The sequence below is a fragment of the Phalacrocorax aristotelis genome, chromosome 19 (assembly GCF_949628215.1).
Source record: "Phalacrocorax aristotelis chromosome 19, bGulAri2.1, whole genome shotgun sequence".
NCBI lineage: Eukaryota > Metazoa > Chordata > Aves > Suliformes > Phalacrocoracidae > Phalacrocorax > Phalacrocorax aristotelis.
In genome coordinates, this window is record NC_134294.1 from 3288344 (window position 1) to 3313568 (window position 25225).

Consider the following 25225-nt stretch of genomic DNA (forward strand, 5'->3'; position numbering starts at 1 on the left):
ATAGTTTTTCCCTGCCACAGTTACCTTATTATAAAACCCTACACACCCCACTGCATAATGGAAGTAACTTTTCCAACTGCCACTCCAAAGCAGACATCTCAAAAAGTTTCCAAATTACAGACAAACCCCACGATAGAAGGATTAGAACTACATCTATGAGATTAGAAGATTCAAGAGCTCTGTCTTTCCTCACTGAATGGAAGAAAACATGTATTACAATTAAAGCCAGGGGTACGGATGCCACAACTAAAAGGTCAGACAGCCAAAATTTTCCTTCAGTTAAGCAAGAGGAACTGCCCAAAGAACAAATGAACAGAGATCCCATTTCTAGCCTTGGGTTTAAATAAACAAACATTACTAAACAAAGTGGTTTGCTAAATTAATAACACAATTTCTTTTATCCCAATTTAGCTGAATCCAGATGCAGGATCTTAAGATGAATACTAAACTCCTTCCCATAGAGGCTCAGCTCAGCCACCGTGTATGGGACAACAGCATGTTACACCGGTCACTACCTGAATACTGTAACAAGCACAGTATACACGACCAACCTTATGGGGGCCATTGAGACATTAGCTTTCCAGTTTTCTGTTCAACAGTGGAAGTTTCCAAGCAGCTAAGAGTTTGCTAGGTGTTTTGAACTGACTTTATAGGCAAAGATCATCATACCTCTGTATACTGTAAAACTGGTCTTTGTGATTTTATACTGTACCTGATTCAGACTGATCATAGCCAAAGAAACTCAGTAACTTCAGAAGTAGTTTCTCCTCAATTTGAACAGTGAACTTTCGAGCCGTGATCATCAGATGCTACGAAGATAAACATTTCTCAGTTTACAGTATTAATGCTAGAAATATGATCTGTATAAGCCATTAAATAGGACAATGTGTTCTACTTCCATGGAATATTTTCACTGGAATGCATTTGTAGTAACATTCCAACCTCCAAAATGTCTTTGGTAGTTTTCTTCACTTAAAGTTACCTACAACTAGTGATGATTGTTTCCATTTTTTGGAAGGCATTGTGCTTCATTATCTAACCATAATGCTTCAGAATCTCATGCTTAGCTGTTTTCCAACGCTGAAACCAGCTCTTTTTCAAATTAGCATCAAAATACATGGATGAAGATTCCAAGTGAGAAAATAGGTCTTGATAACCGTCTCAGTTTTGCCCTCACAATGCATACCACAATTGGTGGATACAGCTCCAAACACCACCAGTCGCTGCAATACACAGAACAGGGTTTATGGTGGAAGGTAACAGCTTATCAGAGGGATGTAATAACCTTGCACCAGCTCACGAAAAGCACAACATAGACATTCTGGTTCACTATGTCACAACAGTACCTATCAATTCTGAGGTGGGAATAATTGGCTTGAAAAGTAAGGCCACAGACATGAACGAACAGGGATCTGGCCTAACTTGTTATATCTTTAAACATATTTATTATCCTGTTCATCACTGTACCGTAGCTTTAAACGCTATGAACATGAGAAGGTGGATATGGCATACTTTAAGACTCAATATTAATTCAACAAAGTATATTTCACAAATTATTTCATTCACATTATTAGTAAAAATTAGGAAGAGGAAAGGTCATTTAAACAGAATAACACCTGCATGGCACAATCAGAAGATTGTGGTTTACCTTGTATATATCAGTCAGTGCATTTTTACTGGGAAATTTCATGGCATTGACTTGCACTGCAGGACCAGTCTCCACAGGTTCATTTTCACTCATCTTAGGCGTCAGAAAGAGCATAAAAGGCTGCGTGGTGCCAATGAGCTGGTTGTCCACCTGCAGAGTGGACAAGACAGACAACAAAACCTGAATAGGTGACAATAAACAGCAAGATTTATCCTCTAACTGAGGACTTAGAAGCTTTCAGAAATACACAGTCCCTGAGCCAGGGAGATACTGAATATACTTGGTTATTGATCACCACCGAGAACATACCAAGAAAATAGTCAGAATGTCCTCCATTTAAAAAATGGTTATGGCTACCAACAAACAAAACCTGTAACAAAATTGCTATGTTCTCTTTGATTTTTTTCTTTTCCAAAAAACACAGCCAAAAATACTAAACAACAGCAGAGTTAAGCTACTCCCTGCATTTAAGTTTGACTGATGCATGTAAGTAACCATTTATCTCTTGTAATCTACATCAGTACGCACAATTCCCCTTCCAAGGAAATCTTACATATTGGGAACAGAATTCTAATAATTTAGAGGAGTTTTTTAGTAGAATAAAACCAGTCTTTACAGTCTTCTTTTTAACTTGTGAATTCTGACTTTCAAAGACTGAAATGAAAACAAAGGCAAAGGCAAAACTCTGCAAAGTCAGAAAAAAAAACTAGTTGAGAAAAGAAAAAAGGTTTATTTATCTTATTTGTCTAGGATTCTACGATTAATACTGCGGACTACCAGCATCCGGACTCCTGCTTTCAACAGCTGCTTTTTCATTATCTAATGACAAAGAACCAAAAAACCAGGAAGGGAGAAACAACATAAAAAAAGATTCTAACTTGCCTTATAGAAATCAATGGCACGAAATACAATATATTATTGTCTCAGCTAAGTAGAGAACAATGAAAAAAGGAAACATCGATGCTAATCGAAACTTCTCTATTTAGAAACTGAAATCTCAGTAACAGCTCTAAATGTTTTTCAAACCTATTATAGTTTGAACCAGAAACCGCAAAAGACCCGTAAACAAATAAATTTGTTTCAAAATGCAAATACCTGTATGTCTTGCACACTGAGCTCCAGCACCTGACTTGTCGACAGTTGCGTGTAGTGGACGTTAATTCTTGTGAGACTTGCAAATACTAGCTCTTCAGGAACTTTGTTGACCAAAGACAATCCTATTCCACCTTCCAGTTTCACAAGCACCTGAGAAAAGAATATTTGAAGAGGAACAAGAAACCCCACAAAACAAACCAACACTGAAAAAACCTGTGACACTGAATACATGCTTCTGCAAAGAAGTTATTTTTTACACTCATCTCTAGAGAGGTTGAAAATTTAGTCATCAAATAAAGAGCCATTAAGACATAAACTCAACTTCTAGGAATGAGGAGTTTCAGCAGGAAAATCTACAAGTTCAAACAAGATATCATCATGGGGAAAAGCTAACGAACAACCCCTCCAACCCCCCTCTAAAATCTAGAAAGGAAAGTGATAAGTAGAAGAGACAGATGCTAGTTGTAGTATCTTACTTCTAATTCCTGCTCTGTATCTGGATTTTTTAGCTTGCGTAGATCTTGTTCCGTAACTGGAAGTTCATCTCCTTCACTGGATAAACGATCATTTCTACGTTGGTTAAAATCCGTTATCTGATAAACAAATAAATTACCACCACGATCAATTTCCTATTTACAAATCACAGCTATATTGCCTTACCTTATAAAATTATTTTTCTATAAAAGAAGCAGAGTGAAAACTTTTATTGTAATTATTTCTGGTTTATGATATTCCCCTCCGCCTTCATATCATTAGAAAGTTAACTGTTTGTAAGAATTCAGAAATGCAATACAGAAAAAGGTATTTCAAGTACAAGCAAATAATGAAACTAGATTCTAGTTAAATGAAGGACCTTCACCTGTAGAACTCTGGTTGGCCCATCCGGGATGACTCTAACAGCTAGTACTCCTGACCCAGGCCTCATCTTCTGGTTTATGAATTGCTGTTCAGGTGGAACTGGCCCCAGAAGTTCAAGTGAAGTATCGGGACCAAGAACAACTTCGGCCCCATCATGAAGACCTCGTATTCCTCCCTTTGCCTGGAGAAAAAAATGAGTAAGGAAAAAAAATTGATAGGTAAAGGCTTCAGATAAGTTATTTCCATACATTAATTTAAAAGTGAATTTTATTTTCCTCTCCATAAAGCTGAAGAAGAAAGTCTGAAACCCCATCCCAGACTGAGTAGTCTGTGTGTGAGGGAAATTTAACACATTTCTTACTCTTCAGAACTAAAAGAAAAGCAGTCCAGCAGCATTTTACTTGATATTACTAAAGCTGCTGGTAACTCATGTTTGGTCAGCCTGGCAGCTAGAAGAAACAGCTAAGATGAATAATGAAGTCCTCCCACTGTGTGTTCAGAAACTGAAGCTATCACATCATGATCGAACATGGGAAGTCCTTCCTGAAAATATTTCCAAAATGATGGAAAGGTTTTAAAAAGACGACCTCTGGATCTGCAGCAGAGAAGGTCGATCCTTACTAAGTCAACATCTTAAATCAGCAACGCAGCGCGTTTTGCCTGCTTCAAACTGACAAGTAGTAACTTACTGAGCTACAGTAATTTGATCACAAAATGATCAATGCAACATCATGAGACTAAGTAAAATATTTTTCTCTAGATCTGTTTTTTGATATTAGAACTGAAACATAGCATTAAATGTGGCAAAGGAACACTGCGTTGCTGCTACCCTTATTATATCTATTCTGGAGGCCAAAACCTTCTTTTATAGCTACTACATTCCTTTAAAATTTATCAGAACAGAACTACAAATTCAGTCTTAAAAGGTTATTGTGACACCTTAGAGTATTTCCATACTTTACTTTGCTTACATCAGAACAAGTATCTGAAACCCCAAAATGGGTTTCTGCAGGATATTTCTAGTTTCACAGAGGACACGCTCTGTCCTGCCATTACAGAGTGAGCAAAACGGCCAAGATGCTGGTTTTCTGTCAGCGCTGTTCTGTTTTAAAATGAAGAAATATCCGAAGCACATGTTTTGGGACAAACCCCAATAACTTAAAAGGAATTTAGAAACAAGATAAGAAAGGAGCGAGGGGGTGCACGGGCAGAATCTGTAAGAGAACATGATGGTGTCCTATCTGCAGGTTTTTCAAAGTGATATTATCATTCTGTACCTTACAGATCCATTCCAGATTCATTGTGCACATAAAAGACTCACTTTCATCACAGAGCTCACATACTAACTACGGAGGTACTTTTTCCACTGAATTGATGTTGATTTCCACTGTCATAGCTGGAACAATTTATTTTTCAAAATAAAAAATTAGAAACAATATTATTATGTATTACAACATACTTTGCTATTTCAACAATATGCAGGACGACTTATTCAAATTTGATTATAAGCAATGGATAAATACGGTTGAAACACTTAAAGAGCATCAAAATTCTTTTGACATTTAGTTCTAGGATTTGCAAAAGCAATCCAGGTTTCTGTGCCTGCAAATTCTAACATCAGCAGGCAGAATTATCAAATATTTTGCAAGTGTTAGCTGTCTGCAAGTCAGAGTTTCCTGGAACACAAGGAAAGAGCAAGCAGTTCAAAATGCTTTTAAAGTTCTTATTACTAAAATGTTAGACCCATGATTCTGGGAAGCGTTGGTTATACACAGATCGAGTTTTGTCAGTGATACTAATTAACACAATCTGCAGCATTTTCACATTTGATATGTCTGAAAATACCAAGGCCCTGTTTATCACAAAATGAACAATATTGTTCATTTTCAACAATGATGTACTATTAGTTGTCTAATTATTTACTTTCAAATTAAGAGTTTAATTATTTGAAATTGATATGAACATTCAAACATGAATTTAAAACCACACAAGCTGTTTGCACAAGTCTGGTTTCCTCTGCATTCTGAAGTTTGGCCTCAGAGTTTTTAGTTTACTTCACTACTAAGCCCAAACGGCTCTGTCACCTGTGTCATCAACAGTCAAAACAAGCCCAACATTAATCAGTACTGACCTGGACAACAAGTCCATGAATACCACAGGTCAACTTTCCATCACGAAAACTCCACGTCTGGGTAGTACTGCGCCGTCGATCAGGCTTTCTCAACATCAGGGGCTCATACCTGCAACAGAAGAACGAGAGCGTGCCACTCGGTACTTAGAGGACTCCAACTCCTCAGTTTTACTCTTCAGATGTGTTAATGGTGAACATTTACTCTAATTTTGTTCAAGCTCATTTTCCCAATCTCACTTCTGAAGTGCTCTTTTAACAAGCTGCTGCTAAAAATACATTAGCCGTGCTTTTAAAAATATTTCCAAGTCACGAAAGTGATCATGAGGTCCGTTCATGAAAACGGATAAAATCTAGCCATTCCACATGCCTTCAGAATAATTTTTCCTTATCCAGAGAAACCCGGTTAAGCATGCTTTCAAAGACGTGGTTAGAACCTACATCAGTTTCCCGAGAAATGTGTTTGCAATACCTGTTATCTGTGACAGCTGCCAGACCTGCAATATCTAAAATCATGCAAGAGTCCACAGACCGAGGAGAAGGTTTTTGGGGGTTATGAGGAACTGAAGAGCCTTCATGGCAAAGCATTCCTGTGCCCGTCATTCTCCAAAGCTGGGATCGTTTTCCTGGCTCCTGTTGCATAAAAATTCAACATTTAAATGAACACAGCAGTACAGAGCAAGTATCTCTGTTCTGTTTTGCTATCAGATGTTTTGAATTATAATTCTTGGAATGGCTTGTATAACTTCAGAGCCCTGAATTAGAAACTACTTTGTATAAAAACTTCTAAGTCAACTCTGATAATTCAATGAACATGCATCCTGCGTTAGCTAGCATCCTTAGATGCAGAGCTGCATTTACAAGCTATTTTTAATCTCCGCAATATTTAAATACAGTTTCTATTTCTTAAGAGCTCCACAAACAGAAGAGTTAGCTTACAACGCAACCAGAAAGGGAGCATGCCCCACCTTGTAACTTCATCAGAAACTCCAACACACAATTACCACGTTTGGTTGTCTTAGAGGCATTTACAATGTTCCTTACTACTTTTATTCTAATTCCCTTTTCTGTTCCCCTTACCCGTGTAAAACTCTTACATGGAAGCACCACTGTAATTCAAACAACCTGAACTGCAAGAACATGTCACTTTCAGCAGAGCCAGTCTCCACCCTTTAAAAGTTGCCATGAAAATGTTCTATTTTTCCCTTCTTGCAGCACGTGATTGTACTTCAGCACATAGCAACAGCATTTTAATAAAATCAGATGTGTCTTGGTACCTTCTTTTTCAGCACAACTCGTTGAGTCTTTGGAGAAACATCAAGGACAAGCTCTGCATATGCAGCATCCTTATTCGATGCAACTGGTCTTACCCCTGGCTCCTGTAAACTAGAACACCAACAAAACATCAGTATGTTTATTCAGAGTAGCTGCTTCCTCTGTAGATTGAATTAGATCTGTACCAAAATCCAGGCGAGGAAGCTTGCGCTTCCAATACAGCCAATCAGACAAACATTTATATTAGGTTTTTCCCCTCGTTATTTTTGGAATTAGCAGCGTAAGCTGTCAATTTGAGTACGTTTTTAAAAGGGGCTTTGATTTCTCACTGTGACTGGGAACTGCACAGGCAAATATGAATTCCAAAGAAAACCTCCTACCTTATATTGAGGAAAGCAATGAAGCATATATCAATCTCCCATAGCTGTTTTCAACAGCATATAAACTAGTGCAAGTTTAAAACTCAAAGGCATGTCATAAATAGGTATGTCCTGTAGTCAGGTGTCATCCCTAACGCACCAAATGAAATTAAGCCCCCAGACACGACCTGAACATCCCTGCTCTTCTAAGGTCAGACAGGGGGATCACAGCAGGTGCCATACGCTAAATCTCTCTCACTATGTCACAAAATAAGCAATGGCAAGCTGCATCTATAAAGCTAAGTTACCACGACCACACAAGGTAGGAATCCCAGCTTACCGACTGCCAGACTCAGCTGAAGTTTGGCATTTCTTCGGCTAGCTACAACACTGACAGAAGTTTAGCTCCACTTGAAAAACTTCCAAATGGCAGCCATTAAGACAATATTAACATAAAGCCTAAAGAACACCATGAATGTTCAAAATATTCTCATCTAATATATAAAGAATTACCCTGAGAAAGTGTACGTAGCAGCAATATAAATGAAGTTTTCATAGTAAAGCTGCTTGCTATCTTGGAAGTCATTCATGCTACAGACGATTTCCGAGGAGCCTGCCCCTTTAACTGTCAGCATTACAAAAGGTGGTAGAATAGGTTCATCCCACGCATAATCCAGAGAGGTCATGGGCTTCACTTCAGTGTATAGTCTTGGCTCAACAACACCGTGCTGATTAAAAACAATTGGGACCTGTAACAGTTATGAAAGAGGATTCAGTTTCACACAGAAATTGTTAAACAGACAGATTTTTGCTATCATTTTTCAGGAATTGATCATGGAGACGTGTTCAGGTCACTTCCCCACCCCCCAGTAGTTTCATAGGCATTTTCTTCCATTCGAGTCTCAATAAAAGATAGTCTCAAAGGGACGAGAAATGTCATCTTTGCTTTTAGCTGTCACCTGCGGTTCAAAGTGTCTTTAGTGCCCTGGTAGCATCTCAAACCCTCCTAATCAAAATTAGGAGACTTGCTCTGTCTTACTTAACAGTTCAGTACCAAAATCCAGAATAAGAACCAATAAATAGTAAGAGCTCTGTCTCCTGCTCTCATCACATGGCAGTCAGTAAGTTACTGTAAAATACACACAGTAAATTCTCTGATTTTTATAACCACTGGCTTGGAAGCCCAAAGACAGACAGAAAGGAAGTGGCAGCAGTAAAGCAGTAAAGGCTTTTTACAGGTTATTCAAATGCTGAAAATAACACAGAACAGATCACAAACTATCACCCTCACACAATTTCCTCATGAGTAATAATGCTCTTCCTTGTAAGACTTTTAACGCGCTCATGAAAGCCACAACGTTAGCACTATTACTTCAACAAGATCAAGTAGTTGAGTACTACCAATTTTTACTACAACTTGAGAAAATTACAATTATTATATACAAATACCTCTTGCCACAAGCACTGCCATTGTATTCGACTACACAAGCTAGTCATCTCCCTCTGCTTCTAACAAATACAAAAGAACTCCTACTTCTTTTACTAAAAAATAAAAGAAAAAATTATCTTTTTGCTCTTTTACCTTGGAAAAATTGTCTACGCGGAAAGGCGGCGGTAACTGATCTGTGTCACTGAACGCAATGCGGTACGTGGCTCCTTGAAGAGTGATTTCTACTCTTAAGAAGTAACATTTTCCCAGGGTGTCCCTGAACAAGACAAAAAGTGGAAGAGAGGTAGGCTTCTGATCTGCGTTACCTGCAGTCTTAGGTGATAAACAGTTGCTTCTACTAAAAAATGGAGGTATGCTACAGAAGATTACATATAACAACTACCTCATATTAATATGGAATGAGTTATTTTTGTTGACCTCAAAGCCCCCAGACCAAATGCAGTTTGGGACATCCATTAGCCTCACACATAAGAGTTGGTCATAATCGTTACGTGGCCAGTGGAACACGACGCTGGAACCAGGAAGCGTGGAGATGTAGCCATCAGGGTTGGATGTTCCCTGTAATAGAAACTGGTAAATACACCTCCTACCGGTATTAGGAAAAATACAGTATTAGTCCATACACCTCTCAAATACGAACACAGCAATTATTCTGTTAGGTGGATGCTGGTATTAGAAAAATGAGAAAGATCCTCATAACCAGCCAACAATACTTTCAAGTATAACGTTTCTGTTCTTTTTGGTTAGAAGATGCTGTGATGAACTACAGGTATTGCAACAAGTAACAAAAAGGAAGCACCTTACCCGGCCTCTGGCAAATTCCCGCTGAACAAAGGCAAGCTTGTAGCTGGACTTATTATCCAACAGGTAACGGGGGGCAAACGTTACCATGCATGTATCGATATAACGGCCTCTGCCTTTTTTAACATTGATACCTAGTTATAAAAACAAGTAAAAGATACAGCTATTATTTACAAGAGAAAAAACCCCACATCTGGCACAACGTATTTCATAGAACAAGAGTTCTTTTTCTTTGGTTCCCGAGACGCACTGTTTCTGCCAAACCACTGCCATATTTTGAAACATTATTTTAAACAGTAAAAGTAATTTTATGCCACGTAACCCTCCGTTTCTCAAGTACAATTTAGAGATCATAAGCACTGAAGATAAAAAGAATTAAACAACCTATTTCCAATCACAAGAAAATCAATGCAAGTAGTTATTCCACTTTTAAACGTATGAAAAATTCCTCAGAAATCACTGTGGAGTAACTTCCAAACCATCATTTAATTAAAAACTAAAAGTTTCTGAGGAAATTGTACTTTAGGTACAGCGGGAGCACAAGGAAGACAGAAGCTGCACTCCCGCACACCAACCTAGAGAGGCACCACAAAGCAAAAACGACAGAAGTAGCACGTGGCTGAATGGTTGCAGTAGAGAGACTCAAAATAATCAGAGACAGGAATGCGGTGGGATTTCAAAGGTACTTAGAAGTAACACAGAGGCGGAATAAAGACACAGAAACAGAAAGAACAGTTTGTAAATGCAGTTATTAACACTCAATGATGACATGTAAAAATAACTGAAAACTGATTTTTAAGCGAATGAAACTCAAAAGGAAGACATAGAAATACTTAGAACACTATTTTCTGTTTAATAATTTTATCTGGACCCTCAAGAGCCTTTAACAACATGCTTCTGTGCTGTAATTGTTCTGGTTTTGGTGTCAGTGACATAACGCCTTATGAGGCTCTACGATATCTCTCCAATGTTCCTATCAACACATACCGATGTTATAAATGAGGCCTGGCCGGTTTCCATGTTGGATGACTTTAAGGGCTCTGACACCACTACCACCATCCAGGGAGAAACCCTGGCACCAGCCAGGCATACCTTCAGGATGGATTCCTTTCCCAACCCGCATTGTACAACTATGGGTAAAAAGAAAACACAAAGATTTACTCATTTAAATGAAGAATCGGATATCAACACGATACTGATGATCAAACACATACCCAGATACAAAAAGAACAACTGTGTTTTCATAAAAAAGCGTTAGAAGCCACGATAAATCTTTTCTTGTGCAATTCACACTGCATTTCTGCCACAAGCTCTTAACATATTGGTCAAGTGAGCATTTCTTGTAAAAGGATAGGTATTTTTCAGACTGATTAACCACAACATTTGTGCGTCTTTTTTTATTTTGAAAGAAAAAAGAAAAAAATTGGAATAATTTTTTGTGATAAATTTAACTGTTGTTCATTTGAGCAAAAATCCCAGAATGTTTCAGATAAATTTACTTTAAATTGTGCTCTTTCTTATTTTCATGAAAAAGCAAGTTCCCTCTCTGATGCAGTTAAAGTAGCTGAAAAGTTTCCTTTCCTTTTACATCAGAATCACAATAGCTGTGCTGCATGTGGGCTTCCTAAGTGACCGCTACTGCTCCGCTATTAACATTCAGAGTTTAGGATTCCCGGTTTGGAGTGGGTTTTTGTAGTGGTAACAAAGTAATTTATGCAACTCAGTAAGTCTCTTCAAAAAGGTTTTTGATTTTCTTACAAAAGCAGCGTGAGCTCAAAACACGCGAAACAAAACCAGAGCAGCCTGCAGACACAACAGAATTAGCCAACCGAGGAGTTTTCAGCAGGAGATGTCTAAAGATCCAATATGCTTATTTTAGTATTTAGAAACTTAATAACTTAACAGGTCATCTTAACTGGGAAAGACTTTTCCTATGTGATAATCGCACTAATATATCAGCACCCGATCCTCTGCTAATTACTTTCATACTTTGTAAGGTTCCTCCTAGTCTGCTGTTCTTTTGGTATTACTTACAAGTTTGGCTGTTCTTTATCAGCGTAACAGAACAGAAGCGGGCTGAGGCTTCTAGCAAGCTCGTGCTCTTCAAACTGACCTGCAGCATCTGTTTTTGCATTATCTTGCCTGAAGATAAGTGGTAATCCTTTAAGCAAACACCAAAAAAAACCCCCATGTCAAAGTACCCTTCACCTTTGCACAAATTAAAACGAGAACAGTAAAAACTACGTCAGATTAAGGAACAACCCACAGTATGTCAGTTGCAATATCAGCCATTAACCTGCATGCATTCTCCCTGTCATTTTCCCTCTAACCTGTTTAACAGCTAGGCCTACTAACCGCTGCGAGCCACGCAGTCTGGTCCACGCAGAAAAGGAGCTCCTGCAGCTCTGGAAGTGCCAATGGATGTTAACATAGCATAACTGCAATTTAGACCTGTTGCTTTCTCGAGGCATTTCAGTCTTTGAAAATCACAATTTTAAGAGTAACCTAATTTATGTTCATTTATTTAGAGGTACAATAGCTCATGTTTGAAAATCTGCAATATAGCAACCAAAATGTGTAAGTCGTTGCTGTAACATTCATGAAACAATAGCTGCTGGCACTGTAAAAAAAAAAAAAATCCTGCAGCTTTAACTTCTTTCAAGCAGTGTTTAAAAGCACTATTTGGCCAGAGAGCAAATCAAAACACTGCATGAAATCTTTACTTCCCAGTTCATGATTACAGCTAGAAAATACTGTAAACATACCTGTTTTGTTGATCAGCCAATATGGTGCTGAAATTAGTATTTTTAGAGACCCTTCAGCACGACACACGATCCTTATGGTCAAATTCAGCAGTCGTTTGTTGACATCATACAAGCGCATCCGCACCATATAATTTTGTGTCCCAGGAGGAATCAACAGCTCCTTGCAGGTCGGGAAGTTTTCTAGCAATACCCCTACAAAACCAAACGGAACCAAACCCAAACATCACCCACACAGAAACATCCGTTTCTGATAAGCATACAGGTTGGTGTTTCATATGGCTTGATCTTTCTGAGTTTTTCGTAAGGCTTACCCAGATTAACATTTAAATCTGCCCAGTCTAATAACCTCTGATCTCAAGAAGAAACGCCTCAATTTAAGTCACAAGCAGCAAAAAAAAGTCCTGTAAAGAACCCTGCTTAGGGCCAATTACTGCCTTAGGCATCAGAAGTCCAGCCAGTGCTGAATAATTCCATACATACCCTCTACACCAACTTTTTCTGTTCAGAAAGAAAACAGCAAAACCACCCAAAACACTGGGAACTTATTTGATTTATTCCCTCCTTTATCACTATCCTCCCCACTTTCCACTGTTTCCACTCCCAGATATGAGAAAAGAGCCGAACAAGGAACAGACCAAGACAGCTGACAGACTGAGGGGAATGACGGCAATATTAGCGCTATTGTGGATGTGTCCACTTGGTTGTTAACTACAAGAAACCCTGCAACCCAACGAAATAATCATATAAATGGTTTCAATTTTTTAATTTTTCCATTCTTGCACCATAGTTCCTTGTACAAGAAACAGTTATACTGAGGTACTCCTCTTGGAGGATCAGAAAGCAGTATCTGAAAAAGAACCTTACCAAGCTCAATGTTCTGAGACGTATCCGCTGTGTGCAACGCTGCCTCTTTGCCAGGTTTTAACGTCCCATTGATTGGCATGCCTTTAACATAGAACTCAAGTTCACAGGGTAGCAAGTTACAGATCACCACCGTTGGCAAGAGATAAATAGTATGCCCAGGCTGTCTGAAAATCTGTTTAGCACTGTCAGAAAATATGTTGGAAGGCATGTAATCCGGGTAATTTTCTTTCTTTATAGCCACACAAAACCTGTGAAAGGAGATGTATATGAGAAGCCATCAATGAGCTTGATGGAGTAATTGAACCATATCTTTGTGTATTGCACTAAATCCCACAATGTGCTGTAACTTCAGGACTGAGAGCAAAACTAGTGTTTAGAGTTGTTCTCCACATAAGCACTTTAGAGTATGATTATAAGATATTGTATATTTATGCCTAACATAAAGGCAATAGGAGTTTCCTTATTTTAAGCAGAGAAGTAATTTACTCACTCCAAAAACGTCATCTGTTCAAAGACCTAACAGAAAATTGCTTTTACAGATTACCAACTTGAAAACCAACTTTCATAAGCTCACAGAAACATGTTATCAACTATTCCTAAACGATTTTAACTATTAAAGCAAACTATAATCATGTACTTAAACATAAATCACAGAATGCCAGGTGGGAAGGGACCTCAGGGATCATCTAGTCCAACCTTTCTGGGAAGAGCCCAGCCTAGACAAGACGGCCCAGCACCCTGTCCAGATGACTCCTGAAAGTGTCCAACGTGGCCGAGCCAACCCCTTCCCTGGGGAGATTATTCCAATGGTGACTGTCCTCACTGTGAAAAATTTCCCTCTCGTGTCCAATCGGAATCTCCCCAAGAGCAACTTGTGTCCATCCCCCTTGTCCTCTCCGTGGGACTCCGTGTAAAAAGGGAGTCTCCGTCTTCCTTGTAACTACCCCTTAAGTACTGGTACAACTGAAAAATGTCCTTCCCAGTAGATATATTGTTGCTTTGGCCACCTGACACTTCAGTTTTTCATTAGTTAAGGTAAAAATCGAGTAAGTAAACCTTCATTTTAAATAATTTTTTAATATTCCTCCTTGTGACACCTTCAAAAACAGCATAACAGGAAATGAACTATGGAACTGACACACAGCAGTAAATATATAGTATACAAAGGTAATTTCCTGAAGCAACTTCCATAATGTCTACTCCTAAATTGACAGCACCCCTAAATCCATCATATCACATAACTACAAAATTCCACTAACTCCTCACTATGCAGTGACATTTTTGGGCTTAGAAGAGACAGGACAAAGAATGAGTACTTGCGAACGCACTATGGCAAATGACTCATTTCTCTCAGTGAGACAGACCAGATAATTTAAAATAAGTCCACATTCTATTTTCTAACCTATTCTTTTTTACAACAAATATTAATAGTGTGCTTGCTTTGTATTCTCAGACATTTGCTAACAGGCTGTTAAATGTGCTGTCATTGTCCTGTCAAGGGGCTTCAAGGAGCCCTGCAGAAATATAGCAGTTACGCTTCAATGCTTTCTCATTATTCAACAGACCAAACAACACATCCCATTAGAGCTGAAAGCTTCTGCAGTTCAAGTATTTTCTTTCCTGTTGTGCTGGTTTTGGCTGGGCCAGAGCTCATTTCCTCCACAGAAGCTGGTATGGGGCTGTGGTTTGGATTTGTGCTGGCAACAGCGCCGATAGCCCAGGGATGGTTCCGTTCCCGCTGAGCAGGGCTTGCGCAGAGCCAAGGCCTTTCCTGCCCCTCACCCCACCCCAGCAGCGAGGGGCTGGGGGGCACAAGGGGCTGGGAGGGGACACGGCCGGGACAGTGACCCCAACCGACCCCAGGGCTGTCCCACACCGCACGGCGCCATGCCCAGCACACAGAGCTGGGGGAAGGAGGGGGAAGGGGGGACGCTGGCAGCGATGGCGTTTGCCTTCCCCAGTCACCGCTACACGCCATGGAGCCCTGCTGTGCTGGGGGTGGCTGAGCACCCGCCTGCCCACGGGGAGGGGTGAAGGAACTCCTTGGCTTGCTGTGCTGGTGCACGTGGCCTTTGCTTTCCCTGTTCAACTGGCTTTATCTCAACCCAGGAGTTTTCTCACTTTTACCCTTCTGATTCTCTCCCCCATCCCACTGTGGGGGGAGCGAGCGCGCGCCGGTGTGGGGCTGCGCTGCCAGCTGGGGATAAACCACAACACTCGTTATTCACTTTCACAGTATTTCATTTATCAGAAAAAGATAACACAGCTTACAGAATAATAATTAAGTCTTAATTACCTGAAAAAGCGGCTATTTTCAGACTCCATTGAATGACACTCTCGCTTGCTGCTGCATACTTCTGCTGTCTTCTGAACATTAGTCCAATGAATTGGAGCCTTACAGAAAAAGACTCCCATTCCTTTTGGCCTGGCTTGCAAACGCCAAGATGTAAGATGTAATGGAATAGCAAAGGAATCTCCTGGCATAACTGCTGGAAGAACTACAGGTTCTGCAATCAGAGAACAAATTGCACATATCTAATCAGGCCTTTTTACTGAAAGTCATAAAGTTTTCAAATAGGAAGCCTCAAATTTTTGAAGCAATACATTTCATTTTAACAGAACACACTAGCTACTTTGTGTATGTTTCAAAAATCAACCCATTGTTTTAAGCCCCATTAACAGCCTGGCAGCTGGTAAATTTAGGTGTGTAAATCTGAAACTGGAAACAGACTAAAAACTTCCTGGAATTCAAATTCTATTTCCTTGGACGCTTTAGTGAAAATGCTTCTTTCAAAAAGACCTCATTCATTACATTTTGAGTACATTATCAGCACATCACTACATTTCTAGATCGCACCTTTGCATGCTAAACACCTGAAACCTTCTAGACTGCTGCTAAAAGATATAACATGCTACATACAGAAATAAGATTCAGTCTTCACAGAGTCTCAGCCTTCCTCGTTTACCTGAACAGTAAGGAAAAATCCTACTGGGTTCTCCAGCTTACCCTGCTGACCACTTTTTGATTAAGATTAGCCTTTTCCCCTCCAGGGAGGGCTACTTTGTTGTTAACCTCTAGAGGCAGTGGTGAATCTTCTTGGGGAGGAAGGTAAAGATTCCCCATAGTATGGAAAGAATACACAACGCTTACTGTCAGGAGCAGAAGGACTATCTAGTCTTAGTTCCATTGGCGTTTCCAGCTTGTTCTTCACAATCAAGGCTGAGCGCACTGTTATCACTTTCCGAGCGCTACCTTCCATGGTAACTTCAAATACCACACGAACTGGAGGCAATGAAGAAAACTGGAAGATATTTAAAAGCATTAAAAAGCTCAGGTAATGATTATACCTAGAAGAGGGACGCCTCAATTATGAAGCAGTAACTGCTGGAGTAAAAACTTGCCAACCGAGTCCAACCACATGCAACACCTGAAGTATATATAGTTTTATAATAATGATTTATAATCCTGTACCTCCTCCTCAAAACACAATAATATTAACTATGAAAAAGCAACTCTAAATACTAATTCCATTACCTTTTTTAAAACGACGCAAGTTCAAGTAAGAGCAACACAGATCCTAAACCAACACTTTATACACTATCTCACCATTACATTATTTTATAAATTCATTGAGTTTGAATTCCAAGCCTCATATAATTAACAGTCACTCATTATTCCTATCTGTCAAAACCAAAAATTAAGGTGGAGCTTTCTTAAAATATTCGTACTTTCTTCACTCTTAGCCGCCCTTCTACTGTGATGTTTTACCTCCTGCATTGCACGAAGTCATTGCCACTTCGATCCTGAAAACCACATTTCATATGGGCTGGAATTCACATACTGGAGTTTCAGACCCATTCTTCAAACAACCATTTACATGGGTGAGGAATGGTAAGTCATGTTAAATACTTGTTCTGATCTGAAAGTTTGTTTGCTTGACTTTTGTTTCCTGTCTATTGAAAAGGTTCTAGAAAGATGGAAAAGCCAGTTCACTTGTAGACTTATGCTAGTCTTATTTAAGTAGCTCTCAAAAAAATGAAAATATATACTCACGTAGACTTGTGGATGTATTATATTTGTTCTACTTATTGGGCTTCCAAGCTGGGAGAAAAGTAAACAAGAAAGTTAAAATTGTTCAACTTTTAAGATATTACCCTCAGTTGCAGAACAGGACATTACTACAGAAAAATAAACTAAATACTTTCATCACTTTGTGTTTCTGATCTTCAATACAGCTTGGAAAACGTGTCAGAACTGTATTAGCAAAACCTGTTTGTAATACTGCTTTAAAAAGAGACGAAGCTGAAGGAAGAAGGGTTGTTGAAAAAAAGGAAAAAACTACAGGAGATGTTCCTGAACAGCAATTCTCATTAATTTGCACCCTCTTCCTTCAAGAATCAAGTTACAGGGAGACAGATGATGCTTTTTATGTTTCAATATGAAAACATCAGAAATGATTCAAATAAGAGGCTACTGTCTATTGTCAGTGGTACCACGAAATCAAATTCTAATCCAGTTTTAAACCAAAACCATTTCAACTTCCAATTTCTCCAGTGCCCAACAATTTTCAGTACCTAGTCTCAAAACTTAACTCATTTTGAAATCCACAAGTTCATTTTTATCACTGAGCCCTCAACCACCAACTGCCAGCCTGCTGATTATTAGAACTGCATTCTTCCTTCATGACAAGTATATTTTGTCTAAGCAGCCACATATTCCAACAATCTCTAGGCTTACAGGAAATTGCCAGTGTTGTTTATTTTAAGTAAATTAAACACATGAAAAGCATTCCTGCAATAGAAGAAATAAAAGTAGCTGCTGAAATGCTGTGCCAATTTAAAGCTCCATCTCCATGAGTCTGTGACACGTTAGTTCTGCCATTAGAACCTCTGACTGCTAAGCACAGACTAGCTGCTGACTACTCTGGGTTTTCGTTACGCATAAAGCTGCCAGTTAGGAACCCAGCATCTCCAAACTCTCCCAACCCAAGCTAACTGGACAGAAGACAATCAGACAACAGCAGCTGCTTTAAGATCAAAACCCTGGACACATCATTAGCCTCAAATTACATATTCTATTAAAACTAACGCTCCAAATCCAAACTTACAGTAGAAGAGGACGAGTTCTTATCTGGTGCAGCGTATCGGAAAAACGTTCCAACTTTGTCTACAGACACTGGGCTGACTTCTTCCCAGCCATTGACTCTCACTTGCAGCTGATGAATTCTTAGATCATGTGTATGCCTACCAGGTTAGATCAAGTAAATTACTGTTAAGCATTATTATACAGTGTAAATGCCAAACAGTTCAAACCAAGAACATCCTCTGGATTCAGAATAAGGAATCTCACTGAAGCGTTTAAAAAACAAACAAACAAAACAGTAGTCTCAACAGTTTTTCCATTTCATGGATAAAGACATGTGATTTTACATCTGTTCAGTTGTTCCGCCTTCCCTAATGAATGTACAGCAGTACAACTATGTCATATAAGCAAAAATAAAAGCATGAAATATATTTATTAACAAATTCCTCTAGTTCTTAACACTGATAATGCTTATGCTCAACAACCAGCGCTGCCCCAATCCTTTAGAATAAAGGACATGACTTGTAATTGAGGCCCCTAAGTCCTTCTAAAAGCTCACAATGATCCAGCTCACACCTAGGAATGGCTCCCACCTATAGCAATATGTGCTCCTTAATAGGCAACTGATAATTCCACTCTTTACACGAGTTTTAAATATTTAAAAACCAAATATTAACAGCAGATTAAAAAAATATATCCACTTTTTATCTAATATCTGCTAGTGATCTCACAACTATGATCCTATGTGTTCCATATATGAGTGTGTCAAAACACATCTCACACCCTGGTCCCTTCACCTGTGTCTGAGTTTCCCCCTGGCTTCAAACTCAAACGGAACCTCTTCCCCAGTGATAACTTCTTGCCATTCACTGACATTATGGGCATCATCCAGCAATGTGCCGTTTTCCTCAGGAACAACACCTGGACTCCCACTGTGAGACAGCGCAGCCCTGTGAAGAGAATCACATCTTTTTACAAATGGCAAAATGAGTACTTCCAGTAACAAGTGCTTTTTAGTCTGGTTCAGCCTACAGAAGTCCTGCAGCAAACACATACACATCATGAATGTATCTGACCGATTTTCAAATTGTCTTGGGGGGGGGGAAAAAATAATCTTTTTTTTAGTAGTAAAACTATCTTACTGCCAAAGAAAAGGCTCTTAACTAAGAAAGACTGGGAGTTGCCTATATTCCTCTGCAAAAAAAGGAAAGCATTGAAAACAATAGGGTTTGGCCGACGTGCTAGAGAAGCCAGACAAATAGCATCAAAGCGATCCCACAACAGCTTCTTACCGGGTAGGTGTTGTCGTTAGGGTAGCAAACCACAGAGTGCATCCAGTATGATTTCTTAGAGCAAATGGGACAAACGGCTGCCTACGTTTTGGAGTCTTCATTTCAGCTATAAAACAGAATAAAGATTTGTCTAAATGCTTATGAGAGAAGCATTCACCTGATGCCAATGTAGGATGAGACACAATGGCTGAAGAACCACAACTTGCACTAACTAAAGAAAAACAGATCAAAGAAACAGGATAACAGGATAATGTACTAAAAACATTTAAAAATTTAGCAACTGTTATAGAAACAGGACAAAGCAAACAAAGTCTTTCCCTACATCAAACCCCCAGGAACTGAGCTTGATCTACATGTTTTTTTGTTTCTTCATATCAAATCTTATAAAATACCATGCCTCCAGTTATAACTAACGTATAGAAAACCTAACTAAAAACCTAATCATAATCAGTAACTTTTCATGTACATCCAAATGCTCATGAAGTATTAACCACATATTCACTTATAAGATTAATGCTCTAACATGACAAATACAGTACCCTCTTTAAATGGGACTTTTATCCTCAAAGACTGAACAAGTAGAAATCTTTTCCTACACGGAATAAAGCCTAGTAAAAAAAAAAAAAAGTATGAAAAATACTTTGAAAGCAACCAAAGGTAAGCTGGTTTTGTTAAAATGCTGGGACAGCAAAAGCCCCGAACAAGAAATTTCACCTACCACATTTGAATTTTTCAAGTATGCGTTACTAACAAGCACACAAGTGTTACTCTCGTCTTCCATGCTGCAGTACATCGTATCTGTGAAAATACTTACCATGTTTGGGCAGAAAAAAACCTGTCAAGTTCCGGTAAGTACTTAAAAAGGAAGATAAATGGCTGCTCCCTAAACACATACATCTTTTTGTACGAGGGAAGTAGAAAGAAGGCACACACGATAAATCAGCTGCTTAAAGAAAAAGCACGACAGAAATGGAATCTATTCCACAGAATTTATCTGCAGTCATTCCAAAAGCTGACTGACATAAGCTGAAGTACTTCATGTTCTGAGACCTATTCACCCCACTACAACATGGGTCTAACTAAGAATAACTTAAGCCCAGGTTTACAGAGGCAAGAAGGGATAACGCAGGGTGGGTAGGTAAGTTTTCGAAGGAGTTATTGAAGATTGCATACAACTTTCTTCAAAATCCATGACAACAAATTCCTGTATACCTTACATTGTCACTGGAGACTTAAATCTGATCTGTCTAAAGCTTACAGAGAAAGTTCTTTCCAAATACATGGCAAGAAGATTAAATTCTTGAAAATGAAAACTCTGATTTTTGCCAACTGCAAATAAAACAATCCTTTTAGTGGTGAGCTTGACTTTATACAATTTTTTGGCTAGCTCGGGTTCTACAAAATTACAGACCAGAAGCCAAAAGAACTTTTACTCTGGCACTTAATCGATTGCCAATTTATTTTTTGAGACTTTTAAAAAAGCATTTTTGGGACTATGGCCCGATTTTTGAAATAAAACATAATGTGAAAGTTGCATTTTGAGACTACTGCCTAAAAATAAAGACTACCATTATGAGGAGGTTTTTTCATTCATTTAGTTGCAACAACCACTAAAAGCCAAGCAATAAATATTAAGAGGTTTTGTTTTTTGTTTTGGTTTGGTTTTTTCTCCCCCAAAAAACCTTCCTGAACAATACTTCAGAAAACTAAATCGTTCTATCATTTTCTGTTTTCCGGGTAGTTTTTTTAAAGACATCTATGAACTGTCTGCAACTGCTCAGAGAAAATATTTCTAAGGGCAGTCTGACCAGGCCACAGGTGTAGATTTAGGGAAAGCTTTCTCTCCTCCTGTTCAGCAACTTTTCTACAGGGGCAACTTCTTTATCAAGCATGCCATTTCCTTTTCCATAATGTCACAAATCTTAAAAAATAAAAATTTTAAAAATCTTAGTTTAAACTGGGTGGTTTTGCCCAAAGACTGGACTGGACTGTCAAATATAAACCAAACAAATTAACAAGGTATTTATTAGGAATGCCTTACTACTTCAGGCTTGTTGAGAACAGACTGTGCCATCTGAAGCACCATCAAGCAGCTAAACTTACATGCTGAATCAAGCACAGACATGTATATTGAACACACTGTTGGATATTTTTAGAACAAAAAAATCTTGTCATTTTATGTTATTTTTAATCACAGTATACTGTCTCTCTAGGTAAGAGACACTGAATAGCCAACAATCCATACAACCATCCTCAAAAAGACAGTCTTCCTGCATAGATTTAGTTATACTTCTCCCTTCTTTCCCAAGGGGCCCAGGGAGGAATGTAAGAGAAAGACAAGATGAAATACTACGTTAAGCACCTTAAAAGTAAAGGAGCTCTTATGTTGTTTGGTTTTGGGTTTTTTGTTTGTTTGTTTTAACTATAAAGGCCAATCTATCAGCAAGTCACACATACCGCACAGTATTTATTGTACAAGAGCCTTCCAAAGAAGAAAATGTTGTCTCTCTCTGCTATACAGTACCTCTAGCATAGATTTGATGCTCTAGGTTAGTCAAACTGGCTGTACTCCTAGTTCTAAGGTAGACAAGAGGAAGGCCTGGCAGACAGGAAAGACAAAGTTAGCAGGTAAGAAAACACACACAAATACAGGTAGACTCTTTCCCATCATGCAGCAGGAAAGGTACAGGCAGTCGGCATCATGCAATCAGCGTCCTGAGTCTCCACCCATTTGCTTACACTACTTGGCATTTGACTTGCTAAAATTTCTTCTAGAAGTAATACTGGGAGGAAAGAAGCTGAAAAGACCTGCCACATACCAAGAGCTATTACTTAAGAGAATTGTTTCACAAATATAACAGCATATTTTCCTGGAACTCAGTCATTTAGGTCTTTGGGGGTACAGAAAGAGAAAGATCACCTCTGAACTGCATAAACCCTAAACTCAACACCATTACTTAACCTTTGACAGGATAGTCTCTTGTTAATGAGAAAGCGTGACAAAAAAAACCCCTAGCACTGCAAAGCTCTCACTCAAGGCTAAATAGCCTGAAAGGTTTTTGCTTTGAAAAAACTGAACTGAAAATAGCATTTTTGCCTTTTCTGCGAAATATCTCTAACAAGTCGTTGTATGCTACAAAGACCAAATACTTGTATTTGCAATACATTAGACAGATGACTCTGTATGTCAGGCTGTTTCAAATAAAGTGTGATTAATGAGTATCATACTCTGCCCAAAACATGGTGGATCCACCGAAGAACCCATCCAATCTTCTGAACTGATTACGTTCACTTCTTGGTCCTGTTTACAGTAATCTTCCATCCATGACTGTTTGGTACATGTGTATTGTTCTAGAGGAATATAAGCATAGACAGTAAACGTCTCCAAGGTGGCAGGCAAGCAAAGTAATTGAAAACTATGTGGAATTCACCACACTAAAGGTGCTCCACTTTAACAGCCAAAGGATTACTCCACTGCTTTTTCTATGAGCCTCTTACATAAGTTAAAGACAAACAACAGCTCATGAAATCACAGCAGTGTTTTCAAAAATTATTTCTTCTATACTCTCAAGATTTTTTTTTTAAAACTTCTAGCGGAATTCCATGTGCTTAAGATACTCCTGTGGCAATGTAAGAGCTCTCCCTGAGGAGGCAATTAACCTTAAATATTTTCACGTTAGACGCAGTTTCTGACTCTTTTTTTCTTTTAAGAGGTACGTGCACATTCCTGCATAAATATCAAGACACTAACAGAGTCCTCTGGCACAGTATTAATCATAAACTAGACTTACTACTTGTTATCACTAGTATTAAAAAACATCATGGGAACTCTTAGGAATTATTGATTTGTGTCTTTGCCTCCCACCTTGGCTCCTTCTTTCTGCCAACCCCAGAGGCCTTGCGGGAGAAAGGAATGAATATTCAAGGAACAAGGAAGGCTCTGCTGTTACACCTGCAAGCTCAGCCGTTTACTTTTTTTTATTATGACCACCAAATTATTCAGATTTGTGTATAGAATAAGCAACAATATTTCTGGGAAATGCCCACGTTATAGTCTCACAACACAGAAGCTTACATGAAGTTTGAGTTAATGATGAAGAAAATATTTTGATCTCCTGAGGTGAGAATTCACAGCTCAGGTTTTCAGAAACTGCAAGACTGAAAGGAGTAGCTCCCCGCTACGCCTGTCACTGTACTTAAAAATGATGAGCTTATCAAAATATTTTTAAGTACTGTAAAGTATGGAAAGCTTTTGATGAAAGCCTGTTTCTGATTAAAAATAAATTTCAAGTAACATATGAATTTGATAGAATTCATATGACCAGAGAAAGAATTCCTACTAACCTCTAAAATATGTAGCTCATGTCTTTACACTTTCACAGTATCTGATAAAATACAGGCTGCCTAAATGCACACCTGTGTACAATATCATGTGAAGCATTTAGGGCCTTGTGCCAAACCTCTCTCTCCATCTATGGGGCACCAGCAGGACTCAATTAGAAATGCCTGTCATTGTCAGCACAGTGAAAATTAGACCGTATAGCGATGCTCTCAGGGAGTGCTCCTCCATACCTATGAAGACGGAGGTAATGTTTATATCCAAACGGTGTTTGGCCTTTACTTCCAGCTTCAGTCGGGAAGGGTGGAGGCGGCTCGAAGCTTGCTGTTGCCAAGAAACTGAACATGGCCATGGCTCAATAAATGGCTCCCAGCCTGAGAACGAACAGAAAACGTCACTCGTATTACACGTTTGAAGGTCACATTAAAAAGCTGTTTACACACCTAGGTGTTTAATAATGCAACTTTAATAGCAAGATCCTTTACTTTCAATCTGCATTCAAGATAAACTTGTAAGCCTACGGATTTAATTTACTAGCTAATACAAAGTTGCTCCAGCTCGTCCATGTGAACCAGTGTAGTATACGTAGGGTCTCGCAGATATATCTTAATTCCAAAGAAAGCATTAGAAGGCAATTACAGCTTCATATTGAAATTAGATGGAACTAAGTCCTCTGAAATAGTTTTGAAAATTGATTTCACACCGTAAGTTGGCCTACTATTCAGTATCACAAAAGACAAAGGTCTAAACGCTACTTTAAAAAAAACACCCTATATATTTTTAAAAACCAAAAAATTACTTTGTTATTCATGGATAATTCCTGACGCTACGGCCACCAATTTTATAACAGAAAACTTAATTTCCCAATTCAGAGAAACACACAACTAGACTATTTCTTTTGTCAGTGGCTGACCTGGATTGGGGTATAACTCGCCTTTTTTATATCTAAAATATAAATTATAATGGTCGTCTTATGTTAATCCATTGTTTCAGCCTAACCGCCTACCTTCATGTGCTCTTCCTCCCTGAAATTTCACACTGAATGTATCAAAACAAGTAAATACTAAAAAAGGGAAGCTAATATAGAGATAGCAAGTTACATAACTGTCATGTTCTTGGATAATCTTTTTATGCAATTACATTTGAAAACTTCAGTGCACCTTTTGTATCAGCAATCTCTCTACTTTCCACATCCCTCCATCCGATATCAGGTTAGGATATCTTGTCTAGGATCACATGTTCTCACACACACACGATCACAAAAGTCA

The 25225-nt window shown here is 38.7% G+C and overlaps 1 protein-coding gene across 4 annotated transcripts in view; it reads right to left on the reverse strand.

The window, feature by feature from the left end:
- The window catches only part of VPS13D (vacuolar protein sorting 13 homolog D), a 110860-nt gene that overhangs the window by 45762 nt on the left and 39873 nt on the right, over positions 1 to 25225 (reverse strand). For all 4 annotated transcript variants that reach the window (XM_075113758.1, XM_075113757.1, XM_075113754.1 and 1 more), the window contains 24 exons: positions 24191 to 24331; positions 22847 to 22969; positions 19619 to 19724; positions 19124 to 19276; positions 18352 to 18487; positions 17298 to 17345; positions 16395 to 16545; positions 15540 to 15750; positions 13244 to 13491; positions 12380 to 12571; positions 11649 to 11775; positions 10602 to 10744; positions 9618 to 9748; positions 9196 to 9371; positions 8946 to 9069; positions 7877 to 8112; positions 7007 to 7115; positions 6202 to 6362; positions 5733 to 5841; positions 3603 to 3782; positions 3220 to 3336; positions 2744 to 2893; positions 1649 to 1798; positions 713 to 809 (listed from right to left, as the gene is read on the reverse strand). In XM_075113758.1, the coding sequence (XP_074969859.1) occupies positions 713 to 809; positions 1649 to 1798; positions 2744 to 2893; positions 3220 to 3336; positions 3603 to 3782; positions 5733 to 5841; positions 6202 to 6362; positions 7007 to 7115; positions 7877 to 8112; positions 8946 to 9069; positions 9196 to 9371; positions 9618 to 9748; positions 10602 to 10744; positions 11649 to 11775; positions 12380 to 12571; positions 13244 to 13491; positions 15540 to 15750; positions 16395 to 16545; positions 17298 to 17345; positions 18352 to 18487; positions 19124 to 19276; positions 19619 to 19724; positions 22847 to 22969; positions 24191 to 24331 (3519 nt within the window). The remainder of the gene's footprint in view (positions 1 to 712; positions 810 to 1648; positions 1799 to 2743; positions 2894 to 3219; positions 3337 to 3602; positions 3783 to 5732; positions 5842 to 6201; positions 6363 to 7006; positions 7116 to 7876; positions 8113 to 8945; positions 9070 to 9195; positions 9372 to 9617; positions 9749 to 10601; positions 10745 to 11648; positions 11776 to 12379; positions 12572 to 13243; positions 13492 to 15539; positions 15751 to 16394; positions 16546 to 17297; positions 17346 to 18351; positions 18488 to 19123; positions 19277 to 19618; positions 19725 to 22846; positions 22970 to 24190; positions 24332 to 25225) is intronic.